Consider the following 16,386-nt stretch of genomic DNA (forward strand, 5'->3'; position numbering starts at 1 on the left):
CTTTCAGTTCCTCATTCTCACTAGACCCTCGGTCCCCTAGTATTTTCGGGAGGTTATTCGTGTCTTCCTTAGTGAAGACAGAACCAGAGTATTTGTTCAATTGGTCTGCCATTTCCTTGTTCCCCATTATGAATTCACCTGATTCTGACTGCAAGGGACCTATATTAGTCTTCAATAATCTTTTTCTCTTCATATATCTATAGAAGCTTTTGCAGTCAGTTTCTATGTTCCCTGTAAGCTTAACATTCGTACTCCTCTTTTCCCCCTCCTAATTAAACCCTTAGTCGTCCTCCTGCTGAATTCTAAATTTCTCCTAGTCCTCAGGTTTGCTGCTTTTTCTGGCCAATTTATATGCCTCTTCCTTGGATTTAACACTATCCCTAATTTCCCTTGTTAGCCATGGCTGAGCCACCTTCCCCGTTTTATTTTTACCCCAGACATGGATATACAATTGTTGTAGTTCATCCATGTGATCTTTAAATGTCTGCCATTGCCGATCTATCGTCAGCCCTTTAAGTATCATTTGCCTGTCTATCCCAGCCAATTCTCTACTGCTGCCATAGCTTAGATTGGCTAATTTAGCTGCTCACTGCCTCAACCAGCTGAGCTATCTGACTTGATTGAGCACTTGGACTTGATGAGCTCTAAGGCTTAATACAGCGGTGCAAGATTAATTGCCTTCTAAAGTTTGACAAAGTAAGGTTTTGTAGTCAGAAATTATGTATAGTTTTTTAATAGATATCAAAAAGTAAATGGTGCTTTCAAACATTTTTTTTTTAAAACAGAATTCTTTGATTAAAAATGAGTCTTGTGTGCTCTGGGCAAATATAAATTCTAAAGTCCTTTATGGTTTCATTTTATGACCAACCATTTGAGAGATATATTTGCAGAATGCCATTTGTAACCAAGCATCAAGTTTCACACATGTTCCCTAAAAACAAGGGACTAAATTATCTTATTAATAGTCTTGAGGGTTGAGTAAATTATTTACAATATGACTAAACAAATGAACAATTAATAGTAAGGACTATCAATTGTAAGGCTGCATTTTATAGCCAAATACTGAACAGTGATATCTATTTGGAAGAAAGTGACAAAATCAGACATTTTAAATGAATGTTCTAGGTTGTAGCTTAAGATATAAAGAAATCAAACTTACTGGTATTGAAAATACAATTCATAATTTCTTTGTGTGTAGAATCCTGTGCAGTGGGCTGCCATCATTACTTCTGTCTGCTCTAAATTTGATAAATCAAGATCCAGGTGATGCGGTAGTGGCTTGTAACTGTTTCTCTGGCTGAGATGTGGGCATTAGTTGCAAAATGTTGGCAAATTAACTGTGGTTATTTTGAAGGAAAAATTGTGAAGAAGCATGAAAAGTTGTATTACCTATTGTAGATATGTTTTATCTTGGGTGCAGCAGATGAGATCACTTCACAAAAGTAATGATTTGTATCAGCACCCCATCTCTTCAAATTGTAATTTTCTGTCTGCCTAGAGAATGTAGATTACTTAACCATTGGAGATGCTGGTGGTGCTGCCTTATTGATCAAAATGTTGCCACCCCTCATTGTATAGACTGACATATTGTACAGTTGTTACAATTCAAAGACAAATAATACACTAAAGAAACATAGAAACATAGAAAATAGGTGCAGGAGTAGACCATTCGGTCCTTCGAGCCTGCACCCCCATTCAATATGATCATGGCTGATCATTCACTTCAGTACCCCACTCCTGCTTTCTCTCCATACCTCTTGATCCCCTTAGCTGTAAGGGCCATATCTAACTCTCTCTTGAATATATCCAATGAACTGGCATCAATAACTCTCTGCTGCAGGGAATTCCATAGGTTAACAACTCTGAGTGAAGAAGTTTCTCCTCATCTCGGTCCTAAATGGCCTACCCCTTATCCTAAGACTATGTCCCCTGATTCTGGACTTCCCCAACATCGGGAACGTTCTTCCCACATCTAACCTGTCCAGTACCATCAGAATCTTGTACGTTTCTATGAGATCCCCTCTCATCCTTCTAAACTCCAGTGAATAAAGGCCCAGTTGATCCAATCTCTCTCCTCATATGACAGCCTAGCCATCCCTGGAGTCAGTCTGGTGAACCTTTGCTGCACTCCCTCAATAGCAAGAACGTCCTTCCTCAGATTAGGAGACCATTCAGATAATAATCTGCCTTCCTGTTTTTACCACCAAAGTGGATAACCTCACATTTATCTATATTATACCGCATCTTCCATGTATTTGCCCACTCACCTAACCTGTCCAAGTCACCCTGCAGCCTCTTAGAATCCTCCTCACAGCTCACACTGCCACCCAACTTAGTGTCATCTGCAAACTTGACGATATTACATTCAGTTCCTTCGTCTAAATCATTAATGTATTTTGTAAATAGCTGGGGTCCCAGCACTGAACCTTGCAATACCCCACTAGTCACTGCTGCCATTCTGAAAAGGACCTGTTTATTCCTACTCATTGCTTCCTGTCTGCCAATCACTTCTCTATCCACATCAGTACATTACCCCCAATACCATGTGCTTTAATTTTACACACTAATCTCTTGTGTGAGACCTTGTCCAAAGTCTTTTGAAAGTCTAAATACACCACATCCACTGGCTCCATCTTGTCCGCTCTACTAGTTACATCCTCAAAAAATTCTAGAAGATTTGTCAAGCATGATTTCCCTTTCATAAATCCATGCTGCCTTGGACTGATCCTGTCACTGCTTTCCAAATGTGCTGCTTTTACATCTTTAATAATTGATTCCAACATTTTCCCCATCACTGATGTCAGGCTGATCGGTCTATAATTCCCAGTTTTCTCTCCTCCCTTTTTTAAAAAGTGGGGTTACTTTAGCTACCCTCCAGTCCATAGGAACTTATCCAGAGTCTATAGAATGTTGGAAAATGACCACCAATGCTCCCATAGGTAAGCCTATCGCTTATGCAGATTGCATCCTGTTCACAAAGAAATATGGGATGCTCTGCCCTGTATGACCACATACCCACTGATTTATTTGTCTCTGGATTATTTGCAGGACAACGCTTTGCACCCACAACACTTCAGGAATTGACTACCCAGGCACTTTCACATCAGATTGAACTACCTAACAAGTTTATACTCGTTTAGAGAAACAAGCAGTAACAGAAAGTTATTGAATTTAATCCAAATATCATAGCAGCTTTGAACTAGTTCAAGAAAATATCAGACAAATGAGTATGTTGAGTTCCTTTGATTGGCTTCCTTTTTAGAACTTTCCAAAATTGGCAAACACTTCTTGGAAAGGAAATGAAATGAGCACCCAATCCCTGCCTGTTGGTCTTTCCTGGAATTACTTGGGTATTCCTACACATGCCATGTTTCTGGCTTTCTCAAAAGCAATTACTTGTTTTTTTTTTTTCCATACCCAGTTCTCACCTTTGCGCAATAACACATGTAGGGGTTCCAAGAGGATGCTTAACCTCGGTAGGAAGTTACCAAAATAGTTGAGTCCCAGGAACGACCGCAGCTCCGTGACATTCTGTGGCCTGGGCGCGTTCCTGATAGCCTCTGTCTTGGTGTCTGTGGGCCGAATGCCGTCTGCCACGATCTTTCTCCCCAAAATCTCCACTTCTGTTGCCATGAAGACCATTTTGGCCTCTTCAGCCGCAGCCCTACACGATCCAGTCGCTGGAGGACCTCCTCCAGGTTTTGTAGGTGCTCGACGGTGTCCCGACCCGTGACCAATATGTCGTCCTGAAAAACCACAGTGCGTGGTACCGACTTGAATAGGCTCTCCATGTTTCTCTGGAAGATCGCTGCAGCCAACCAAATTCTAAACGGGCATCTGTTGTAGATGAGCAGTCCCTTATGCATGTTGATGCAGGTGAGGCCCTTCGAAGACTCCTCCAGCTCCTACATCATGTAGGCCGAAGGTTGAGCTTGGTCAACGTCTTGCCTCCTGCCAGCGTCGCAAATAGGTCGTCTGCCTTGGGTAGCGGGTATTGGTCCTGTAGCGAGAAACGATTAATAGTTACTTTATAATCGCCGCAAATCCTGACCGTGCCATCACTTTTGAGTACTAGAACAATTGGGCTGGCCCACTCGCTGAATTCCACTGGGGAGATGATGCCCTCACGTTGCAGCCTGTCCAGCTCGATTTCCACACTCTCCCTCATCATGTGAAGTACCGCTCGTGCCTTGTGGTGAATGGGTCGTGCCTCTGGGACCAAGTGTATCCTCACCTTCGCCCCGGAAAAGTTTCCAATGCCAGGCTCAAAAAGGGAAGGAAATTTAAGAACCTGGGTACATGAGGCCTCATCGACATGTGATAGCGCTCGGATGTCATCCCAGTTCCAGCGGATTTTGCCCAGCCAGCGCCTTCCAAGCAGTGTGGGGCCATCGCCCGGGACAATCCAGAGTGGCAGTTTGTGTACCGTGTCCTCGTAGGTGACCTTGACCATGGCGCTGCCCAGGACAGTGATAAGCTCTTTGGTGTATATTCTCAGTTTCGTGTGGATGGGGCTCAGGGCTGGTCTGAATGCCTTGTTGCACCACAGTCTCTCAAACATCTTTTTACTCATGATGGATTGGCTAGCGCCAGTGTCCAGTTCCATGGCTACAGGTAAGCCATTCAATTTTACGTTTAGCATTATAGGTGGACATTTCGTCTCAAATGTGTGCAGCCTGTGTACTTCAGCATTTGCCTCCTCTCTCTGAGGCTCGAAATTGCCTTGATCCACCATGGACCAATCTTCCTCTGCCACTTGATTAGCAGGTTTTGCAGAGCTTGCAGCTCGTCTGCAAGCTCATTGGAGATGCCCCATTGTTCCACAGCTCTTGCAAACATACCCTTTGAAGCGGCATGAATAGGCTGAATGGAAGCCTCCACAACGCCAACAGGGTGTGAATTGCCTTGCATTCATCCTTTGTTGCGGACTCAGTCATCTGGGTCACCTGAGGCCTGCTGGTAGTTGCAGACTCGTGGTTTCCACCCTGTACATTTCTGCTCGCAAACAAAGTTCCAGTTAATTTATGAACATTGCTAGCACTTGTGTGCTGAGAGATTTGTTTGGTGTGTTATCACTGGTGGACATAAACGCCTGTGCTATCGCAATGGCCTTACTGAGGGTCGGTGTCTCTACAGCCAAAAGTTTTTGTCGGATGGTCTCGTGGCCAATGCCCAGTACAAAGAAGTCTCTGAGCATTTATTCCAGGTAGCCATCAAACTCACATTGTCCTGAAAGTCGCATTAGCTCGGCGACGTAACTCGCCACTTCCTGACCTTCAGATCGCTGGCACGTACAGAACCGATACCTCGCCATCAGCACGCTCTCCCTCGGGTTAAGATGCTCCCGAACCAGTGTATATAGCTCCTCATATGACTTATGAGTTTCACCAGAGCCAGAAGATTCTTCATGAGGCTGTAGGTCGGTGCCCCGCAGACCGTGAGGAGGACCACTTTCCTTTTTGCAGCGCTTCCTTCTCTGTCCAGCTCGTTGGCTACAAAGTACTGGTCTAGCCACTCGACATAGGCATTTTCAGTCCTCACCCTCCGAGAACTTCTCCAGGATACCCACAGTTTGCTGCATCTTTGCGTTGGATTCATATATTCGTCGCCAGTTGTTGTTGTTCCTAACACAGATGAGACTGCACACAGGGAGGTTAAAGTAACAGTGACCTCAGTCTTTATTAAGAAACTCCAGGGTGAGGAACAGGCCTTAGGGGCCGACTTATATACAGTGCTCCCAAGGGATGCTGGGATCCCTTGGGACTTCAGGGGATGCACTCCCTGGTGGCGGAACGTGGGAGTGCAAGCTTTACAGATACACAACAGACTTGACTTGCTTTTCTCATTTATACTTTACGCTGAGTAAAGGGAGTTGAAGACATTCAAAAGGTGCTTTTACTTGATGTCTTCTCCCTATGTAGGGAATTGCAGGCTTGAACCTTGTTCTGTTATTCTAGAGTGCAGTGACCTGGAGCACTAATCTGTTGCACTAATGCAGAACATAAAGTACATTTAATGGGTCTGTTCTGAAATGGGGTGATAGTTATTCAACACTTCAATTTTACTTCAAAGGAAATTTATCAATCGTCCCTGAACAGAATGATTTTTTTTATCCCAAATAAAGGTCTTTCTCACCTCCCTATTTAATGACCCCAAAAATCCTGATGAGGTTAAGCATTTTGGTATATTAAAAACATGTGCAAGCAGAGCTTTCTCCTGGTTTCACCTTTCTCGGCACGCAGCCATGGCAAAATCCAGGGCCAAGCTATGATAGATTTGTAACAAAATGGTAGAATAGTTGGTGATCTTCATCACCCTTGAGGAGGGACGTGGCCCAATGACAGGCATGCCTCTTTGTCAAAGCCTTTTACAAGAGAACTTGGTTTAATCAGTAGGGGATGACATTGAGAGCCATCAAGGTGGTTGGCATATAAGTTGTTCACTGTTGAAGGCAGGCAAAACAGGTTTAAAATCCAGTTGAGATGATAGATGATGGAATGTGTTAGCTGGAGGGTGCTCATTTATCCATACTTTACAAATCATGATTTAGGTCGCAGTGTAGCTGAAGTTCTGCACCTTCAGCTGGTAGAAGGGGGGTGTAAGGTGTGTGTGCATACTGTGCTCAGGAGGCTGGTGGCAATAGATTTGCATTTTATGGTGTATTATGCTATTTTGGAAGATCGAGGCTCTCTGGCTAACTACAGCTGAAGCAAGCAATTATCAGTTCTTTCATGACAAGTTCTGACTATTTATCAGGGAAAGGAGAGGGGTAAGTGTTGCTCTGGGATTGAATCAGCTAAAAAATGACATTCCCGGTGATGGATTGTTCATTTGTGGCAGATTTGATATTTAATCTCGATACTTAATCCAAACAATTCCACAATATTCGACAATAAATGACTTGCTGATTATTGTGTTGGAAATATGTTTGTAAGGAGATATATTTGTTGATAATTAACCAGCCAGCCTGGTTCATTCATCGGAACTGGAATGGTTGACCTGTCACTAGGTTATGGTTTCTTCCCATTTACACACAAAGATCCAAAAAGCCAATGCTCTTAAAGCTGGTGGTTCTACTTGGGATAGCAGCAGAATGCTTACCAGTGTTGTGTGCTATCAAATGGTGTAGTTTTATATGGCTACAATCCAGCAATTCATCTATGTATATTCGGAGGTTCCTAATCCTTGGCTTTTGCCAACCTGCACCTAACTTATCAGGGCGGAGATAAATGGACTGTGTCCCTATTGGAGGAAGAGCAAATGGAAACTGCCATTATAGATTGCTCAATAGTTTTGTTGCAGTGCTTAAAACTTGGTGATGGGTTTCTGTATATATTAAACAAAAAATAAATCTCAAATAAAGATAGGATTCATTCCAGTCATCTACTAATGGAAATAATGTGTAACTGAGTAGCCTGGATTGCTGCGCTTTAATGATGGAGCTAAGAACTGATGAGTGTTTCAATCTCCTTGTGCTTTACCTCCTTTCGAATAGGAAATTCCTATTGGTAGACTTGCATTTCCTATGAATTGAAACTATGTGTGATGTGAACAAGATAACATGCTACAAGACTAACAATGACTCTTTTTTAACCAAGGTATTATACACTGGAGGCCTGTGTGAGATGCCCATCATGTTCTTGTCCACTTTACAGGCAAGAATTACCACACTCCAAGGGTTAAAATCAGGCTAAATCTAATAGGAACATTTATTTACATTGAAGCAAAAACACACGACACTGGCACTTTTTCTAAGCTAAAGATTAGACCACAAGAGTTAATATATCTCCTTCAGAACAAATTTCCAACACAGTACAATAATCTGCAAGTCATTTAGAGGCCACCATCTTTTGCACACATCCTGGTGCGATGCTTGTACAAATATGCGGTGATATTCCTGCCTCTCTAAATGGAGGCCAACTTCTAAAATTTCTCTGTCAAAGATCTCCAGATAGAGAAATATCAATCAAGCCATTTGAAAGACATATGGAATAATATGGCAAGTTAGCATTTACGCCTTGCCCCAGCCCTCTCACCTGACTAATCATTTGACAGTGTTTAATCTGATTAGCCCCAAGTTACAACTCCTGCATTCTGGCAAATCTGCAGATCAAGGACCCTTGCCTGTACCACACAGACATCTTGGAATTGGGCTTCCATTTTCTAGCTAGCAGAGAATGAAGTTGTCACTCAACTTTGATTCAGTCAAAAACAACCAGGTTACTAGTAAATAAATATAAACTAGCACATCTCCTGTGGCATTTCTTGGGTGAATTGGAGGAATTAATGCAGCAATTAATGAATATGATACAATTGGCATCACGGAGACATGGCTCCAGGGTGACAAAGGCTGGGAACTCAACATCCAGGGGTATTCAACATTCAGGAAGGATAGACAGAAAGGAAAAGGAGGTGGGGTAGCATTGCTGGTTAAAGAGGAAATTAACTCAACAGTAAGGAAGGATATTAGCTTGGATGATATGGAATTTGTATGGGCGGAGCTGCGGAATACCAAAGGGCAGAAAATGCTGGTGGGAGTTGTGTACAGAGCACAAAACAGCAGTAGTGAGGTTGGGGACAGCATCAAACAAGAAATTAGGGATGCGTGCAATAAAGGTACAGCAGTTATCATGGGCGACTTTAATCTACATATAGATTGGGTTAACCAAGCTGGTAGCAATACGATGGAGGAGGATTTCCTAGAGTGTATTTGGGATGATTTTCTGGACCAATATGTTGAGGAATCAACTAGAGGGCTGGCCATCCTAGACTGGGTGATGTGTAATGAGAAAGGTCTAATTAGCGATCTTGTTGTGCGAGGCCCCTTGGGGAAGAGTAACCATAATATGGTAGAATTCTTTATTAAGATGGAGAGTGACACAGTTAATTCAGAGACTAGGGTCCTGAACTTGAGGAAAGGTAACTTCGATGGTATGAGACATGAATTGGCTAGAATAGACTGGCGAATGATACTTAAAGGGTTGACGGTGGATAGGCAATGGCAAACATTTAAAGATCACATGGATGAACTTCGACAATTGTACATCCCTGTCTGGCATAAAAATAAAACAGCAAAGGTGGCTCAACCGTGGCTAACGAGGGAAATTAAGGATGGTGTTAAATCCAAGGAAGAGGCATATAAATTGGCCAGAAAAAGCAGCAAACCTGAGGACTGGGAGAAATTTAGAATTCAGCAGAGGAGGACTAAGGGTTTAATTAGGAGGGGGAAAATGGAGATATGAAGAAGCTTGCCGGAAACATAAAACTGACTGCAAAAGCTTCTATAGATATGTGAAGAGAAAAAGATTAGTAAAGACAAACGTAGGTCCCTTGCAGTCCGATTCAGGTGAATTTATAATGGGGAACAAAGAAATGGCAGACCAGTTGAACAAATACTTTGGTTCTGTCTACACGAAGGAAGACACAAATAACCTTCCGGAAGTACTAGGGGACTGACGGTCTAGTGAGAAAGAGGAACTGAAGGATATCCTTATTAGGCGGGAAATTGTGTTAGGGAAATTGATGGCTGATAAATCCCCAGGGCCTGATAGTCTGCATCCCAGAGTACTTAAGGAAGTGGTCCTAGAAATAGTGGATGCATTGGTGATAATTTTCCAACAGTCTATCGACTCTGGATCAGTTCCTATGGACTGGAGGCGAGCTAATGTAACACCACTTTTTAAAAAAGGAGGGAGAGAGAAAACGGGTAATTATAGACCGGTTAGCCTGACATCAGTCGTGGGGAAAATGTTGGAATCAATTATTAAAGATGAAATAACAGCACATTTGGAAAGCAGTGACAGGATCGGTCCAAGTCAACATGGATTTATGAAAGGGAAATCATGCTTGACAAATCTTCTGGAATTCTTTGAGAATGTAACTAGTAGAATGGACAAGAGAGAACCAGTGGATGTGGTGTTTATGGACTTTCAAAAGGCTTTTGACAAGGTCCCACACAAGAGATTGGTGTGCAAAATCAAAGCACATGGTATTGGGGGTAATGTACTGACGTGGATAGAGAACTGGTTGGCAGACAGGAAGCAGAGAGTCGGGATAAACGGGTCCTTTTCAGAATGGCAGGCAGTTACTAGTGGGGTGCCGCAGGGCTCAGTGCTGGGACCCCAGCTATTTACAATATACATTAATGATTTGGATAAAAGAGTTGAGTGTAATATCTCTAAGTTTGCAGATGACACTAAACTGGGTGGCGGTGAGAGGAGGACGCTAAGAGGCTGCAGGGTGACTTGGACAGGTTAGGTGAGTGGGCAAATGCATGGCAGATGAAGTATAATGTGGATAAGTGTGAGGTTATTCAATTTGGTGGCAAAAAAGGAAGGCAGAGTACTATCTGAATGGCGGCAGATTAGGAAAAGGGGAGGTGCAACGAGACCTGGGTGTCATGGTACATCAGTCATTGAAAGTTGGCATGCAGGTACAGCAGGCGGTGAAGAAGGCAAATGGTATGTTGGCCTTCATAGCTAGGAGTTTTGAATATAGGAACAGGGAGGTCTTAAAGCAGTTGTACAGGGCCTTGGTGAGGCCTCACCTGGAATATTGTGTTCAGTTTTGGTCTCCTAATCTGAGGAAGGACGTTCTTGCTATTGAGGGAGTGCAGCGAAGGTTCACCAGACTGATTCCCGGGATGGCTGGACTGACATATGAGGAGAGACTGGATTGACTGGGCCTTTATTCACTGGAGTTTAGAAGGATGAGAGGGGATCTCATAGAAACATCTGAAATTCTGAGGACTGGACAGGTTAGATGCAGGAAGAATATTCCCGATGTTGGGGAAGTCCAGAACCAGGGGACACAGTCTAAGGATAAGCCATTTAGGACTGAGATGAGGAGAAACTTCTTCACTCAGAGTTGTTAACCTGCGGAATTCCCTACTGCAGAGAATTGTTGATGCCAGTTCATTGGATATATTCAAGAGTGAGTTAGATATGGCCGTTATGGCTAAAGGGATCAAGGGATATGGAGAGAAAGCAGGAAAGGGGTACTGAGGTGAATGATCGGCCGTGATCTTATTGGCTGGTGGTGCAGGCTCGAAGGGCCGAATGGCCTACTCCTGCACCTATTTTCTATGTTTCTATGATGTACTGCTCTCAACAATAGCAGTGTTATCAACATAATGTGACGGGGAAAACGTGATACTTAATGGTCGTGTGCACTATATATGCTTTATGCAAATAGAAATGTTCTTGTTTAGGCATCACGAAGCTCTGCTTTCTTCAATCTGGTCTGTGCTGAATCAGCTGATCTCAGTCTGGGTAGCCGTTGGGGCATTAAAAATGCCCTTGGACTATGGAGGAGAAAAGTTATCCAAAGTTTCTGATCCTAATTGTTAACCAGTGACCTCTGTTGGAAGGTACAAATGTTTGGATGTTTGGTCATTGGATTGGGCACTGTTATGATGCCTTGCTTAATTGAATATCCTACTGATCGCCCTGTCTAAGTTCAGGAATGAGAATACCCACTTGGGGGAAGTGCTGCGGAGTTATTAGAACTTGTGGAAGCATCTCAGCATGTCTTCAGAAAGGGTGAAAACTTGAGCTAAAATAACATTGGGATGTTTAAAAGATGTGTGATGGCGATTACTGGAAATTCCCATGTAGCTATAGAGTGTGCCTATACTTGAGTGCCTAACAATGTTCAGATATTTCAGGTTTGTGTTTTTATGATTAGCTTTACTAAGGATCTGCTGTCGTTGTGGAGCTGAGTACAGTGTTTCCGTTAGTGGGAATTGTATCCGCAAAGAAGAATGCAACTACCACTGGGGACGGTTGCGCCGACATAAAGGTGAGTTCGATATTAATATTTGAATTGACAATGAGAATTATAGAGGAATCTTATGTGATTGTGGCATAGTTTTATGGTGGTGAATATTTGAATATATATTTTTTTTGCTGTGACCAATTTAAGATACTTCCTTTCTGTGAGCACACTGGAGTGAACATGTTACATAGAATATATAACACAGAAACAGACCATTCGGTGCAACTGGTGCATGCCAGTGTTTATGCTCCACACTAGCCACCTCCTACCCTACTTCATCCAACCCAATCAATGTAATGCTATTCGCCTCAACTGCTCCTTGTGGTAGCAACTTCCATATTCTAACCACTCTTTGGATAAATAAGTTTCTCCTGAATTCCCTATTGGATTTATTAATGACTGTCTTATATTTATGACCCCTAGTTTTGGTGTCACCCACAAGTGGCAACCTCTTCTGTACATCTACCCTATGAAACCCTTTCATAATCTTAAAGACCTCTCTGGCTTCTGCACTAACGTTCACTCTCTGTTTCAAATGACCAGAAATACTCACTGATCCTTTCCCATATTTGCTGGGTAATGCTCAAAACTTCCATGTTAAAGTTTAACCCTGTTTGTTTACTTGTGTTTGTACTATACCATCATCATCTGCAGTTCTTAAAGGATTGAAACAAGGCCTATCGGTCATGCACAGTGATTGTTGACTAGAACAGTTTTCCAACCATGCTGTCCTTGGATATTGCCATACTTATCATTAACCATACCAAAACAATGTATCTGCCCTTGAGATAACCTGAAGAAGTTGTTGAGATAATCACAAGGAGAGCTAAGTAGTTGCCTTTGTAGAGCAATTTCCAGCATGAATTAATCTCAACATCTATGATAGTATAGATTCCAGTATCTTTCCTAAGTGATAGAGCATCTAGAGACAGAAAATATAATTAAAAAATAGTCACCATGGATTCCAAAAGGTTAACTAAGCAGATAGAATTATTTGAATAAATAACGAAGAGAGTAGACCAGGGTAATGCAGTAGATGTCATATACTTAGATTTTCAAAAGGTCTTCAATAAGATCCCATGTGGTAGGCTTGTGACAAAGATTAGGGCATGTGGAGAAAGGGGATAAATAGCTAAATAGATAGAAAATTGGCTAAAAACAAGAAGTAGTGGTCAAGAGTCATTAGATTGGAGGAAGGTAGAAAGCAGTGTTCCATAAGGATCAGTTCTGAGACCACTGTTGTTCATAATTTAGAATAATGATTTGGATTTAGGAACAAGTAAATATCCAAATTTGCAGGTACCAAACTAGGGGGGTGGTATTTAGCTAACACTGAAGAAGAATGAAACATAATACAAGAAAACTTGCAGACTGGGCAGTTAAGTGGCAAATTAACTTAACGTAGATAAATGTGAGATGATGCAGTTTGGTCGGAATAATAGAACCATCACCTACACCGAGAAAATAAGAAACTGAATGAGGTGGAAGAGCAAAGGGATCTAGGGATACAGGTGAACAAATCATTAAAAGTAACATTGCAGGTCAGCAAAGCAATTAAAAATGTTAAAGCACTGGGATTTATTTCTAGGTGTATAGAATTCAAAAGTAGTGAAGCTATGTTAATCTTGTATAGGACGCTGGTCAGGCTTCACTTAGAGTACTGGTGCACAGTTCTGGTCTCTGTACTATAAAAAGGACATAGAAGCACTGGAGAAAGTAAAGATTTACAAGGATGGTACCAGAACTGAGAGATTGCAGCTATCGGCAAAAATGTAACAGATTGGACCTCTTTTTTTTCTTTAGAAAAGTGAAGACTTCGAGGTGACCTGATCAGGGTCTTTACGATTATGAACGGGTTGGTCGATGTGGAGAGAATGTTCCCACTTGTGTGGGAATTCAAACCTAGGGGCCATAACTACAAGATAGTTACTAATAAATCCAATCGGGAAATGAGGAGAAATGTCTTTACTCAGAGTGGAGAGAATGTGGAACTTGCTGTCACAGGAAGTGGTTGAGGCAAATAGCTTAGATGCTTTCAAAAGGAAATTAGATGAGTCCATGAGAGAATAGAAAGATAGGTTGAAAGGATGAGATGAGGCAGGTGGAATAGGAGGAGACTTGTGTGGAATATAAACACCAGCGCAGACTAGTTGGGCTGAAAGGCCTGTTTCTGTGTTGTATATTGTATGTAATTTCATGATGGTCTATCATGAAGATTTTCCAGGCTCCACACTGCTGACCTCTGAAGCTACTGAGTGGCTAAAGCATGTATAATGCCGACCGAAGCCCCTTGATATTTTTGACTTGTAGTTTATCTCCTTACCTTGTAGTTTGTATTATGATTTTTCGTACAAAAAAAAAACCCACACGCAGTTCAGCAAATTGGTACGATGTGAACATTCTACTTCTGACTCCAAATGAAATTCTAGAATATATTTCTTTTTAAAATCCTATGAGAATATTTTCTAATCTTGTTTATGCTGCAGTATCTGGTGGTTGGGAAACACAGTACAACTGCTGTGCGGGAGCAGTGGGATCTGCAGGTTGTCAGACAGCAAAGGTAAGAAGAACTGATAATTAAGGGTGACCAATCGTGTACTTCATTAACTATAAGAAACAAAGAAAATGTTGTTGAGAAATACTCTTGCCCCACAGATATCTATAGTAATGTGGTGTAAATTAATTGCAGATCAGAATGTCCACACTACCTCATTTAAAGACTGGCAGCAGTAAAATAGGTGTGTAAGCACCCAAGCATTGTTTGCGAGGGTTGAAGATTTCTTTGTACTCGAATGGGGCAGTTAATGGTAAATGGTTCTCAATTAGACTGTGTAGATTGCTTTCCCCATATGTTGATTAGGTAACAGACAACTAGTATACAGAAAGTGGTGACATTTCTGAAGTCCCACACATCCATATATATTTCTCTTTCCTGTGTGCAAGTATCAAACTCCGTAACATCACCGTAAAGGGGGAAAAAAGAACTATCATTTTATATTGTATCTTGAGACCAACTCTGACATCCCAAAATGCTTTGCATCCAATGAGCTATTTTTGAAGTATAGTCACTGTTGTGTAGGCAAATGCAGCAGCCAATTTATACAAGAAGTTGTGTGCTTTATACAGTGAAACTGGTCCTACACTCACTCAACTGACTGACCACTGTAAAATATGAACACTTAATGACAGTCCCAAATATTTCACATTATTAAAGATACAAGAGGCACTCTGAATTGACAGACACTCACAAATTCAATGTACCAAGCCCTATTTACTTAGTGTATTTTGCACCTTAAGGAATGGACTTGGCAGCTTGTCTTTCCTAAGGTAATGAGCTCAAAACTGAATATAGAACTCCAAATGAAGTCTGACCAGTGATCTGTGTGACTACAGCAGTACTGGGCTGCTCATAAGAACATAAGTAATAGGAGCAGGAGTAGGCATTTGGCCCCTCGAGCCTGCTCTGCCATTCAATAAGATCATAGCTGATCATCTACCTTATTCCAATTCCCCTGATGTCCAATATTTGAAACTACTTGTGGCAAGACACAATATCCTGGCAGCCTTTTGATCACTTTTTGAACAAGTAATCAAGCTTTTATAATTGGCAGCAGAGAGGGTGGGTAGGTGTGCAAACTGCTCTTAACCCTCTGAGACCGATGCCAGAAGTGGAGTGGTTGTAGCTGTCCCCCTGATCTTCACTAGTATCTTTTTGGGAGGGTAACACTGGGCTTTTGCTTGAAGCATAGTTTCAGCAATGGAACAGAGATCGGGCAACTCGCCTGAGCAGAGATACAAGACAGAGCCTCGTTGCTCTGTGACTTTATAAAATTGCCCCTTTTCCCTCTGGCACTCTTGTGTGGTTTGGCAACCTTCACGTTTCATAGAAACAATGTTTATTATATAAGCTACACTCCTCCCCACACAGTGTACAGTATATGCAACCCTGAATAATTTGTATACTGCTGGTTCAGCACCAATTTGATTAGTGTTCTTTGACTTTTCTTTTAAACCAGTGGTCAAACTATATATCCTGTCAGACCAGGCATTGGTAAAAATGTGCAGTAGTAATTGAACAGAGAATGTTTAAACTGATGTGCTTAATGCGAGTAACATCTTTGATAAATCCTGAAATACTGGTGTGGTTTTTTTGGCTTAATGGTTCTCGTATTTATCAAAATTTGTCTGTAGGACCCTGGACTTTGGAAAGCAATGTAAGAATTTAGTTTCCAGTGATTTACAGTGTTAGCAAAAAAAGTTGGGAAGTCTGTTTTGAATTGGCCAAATATTTTATTTGTACCAAATAAAGGTAATCTGAATATCCTACTTTATTAGGAAGTACTCTTGTTCCTTCTTGCAGGATAAAAATTTTGAATGAAATGACATATAATGTGTAATAGTGACTGAGGGAAAGAAAGACTTGAAATTATATAGCACCTTTCCCGCCCTCAGGACGTCCCAAAGCGCTTTACAATCAATGAAATACTTTTGAATTGTAGTCACTGTTGTAATGTAGTTCCATTGCATAGCTCACCTGACAGCTCAATATCTAAATATACTACCTATTGCAGAGCTAATCCAGCTAGAACAAGAAGCTGCAGGTCCAATTCC

The 16,386-nt window shown here is 41.7% G+C and overlaps 1 protein-coding gene across 1 annotated transcript in view; it reads left to right on the top strand.

Annotated features, from left to right (window-relative positions):
* The window catches only part of rexo1 (REX1, RNA exonuclease 1 homolog), a 113,648-nt gene that overhangs the window by 85,866 nt on the left and 11,396 nt on the right, over positions 1-16,386 (top strand). Inside the window, exons 10-11 of the mRNA XM_070859761.1 lie at positions 11,686-11,799; positions 14,262-14,335. Of these exons, the coding sequence (XP_070715862.1) occupies positions 11,686-11,799; positions 14,262-14,335 (188 nt within the window). The remainder of the gene's footprint in view (positions 1-11,685; positions 11,800-14,261; positions 14,336-16,386) is intronic.

The sequence above is a fragment of the Pristiophorus japonicus genome, chromosome 18 (assembly GCF_044704955.1).
Source record: "Pristiophorus japonicus isolate sPriJap1 chromosome 18, sPriJap1.hap1, whole genome shotgun sequence".
Lineage (NCBI taxonomy): Eukaryota > Metazoa > Chordata > Chondrichthyes > Pristiophoridae > Pristiophorus > Pristiophorus japonicus.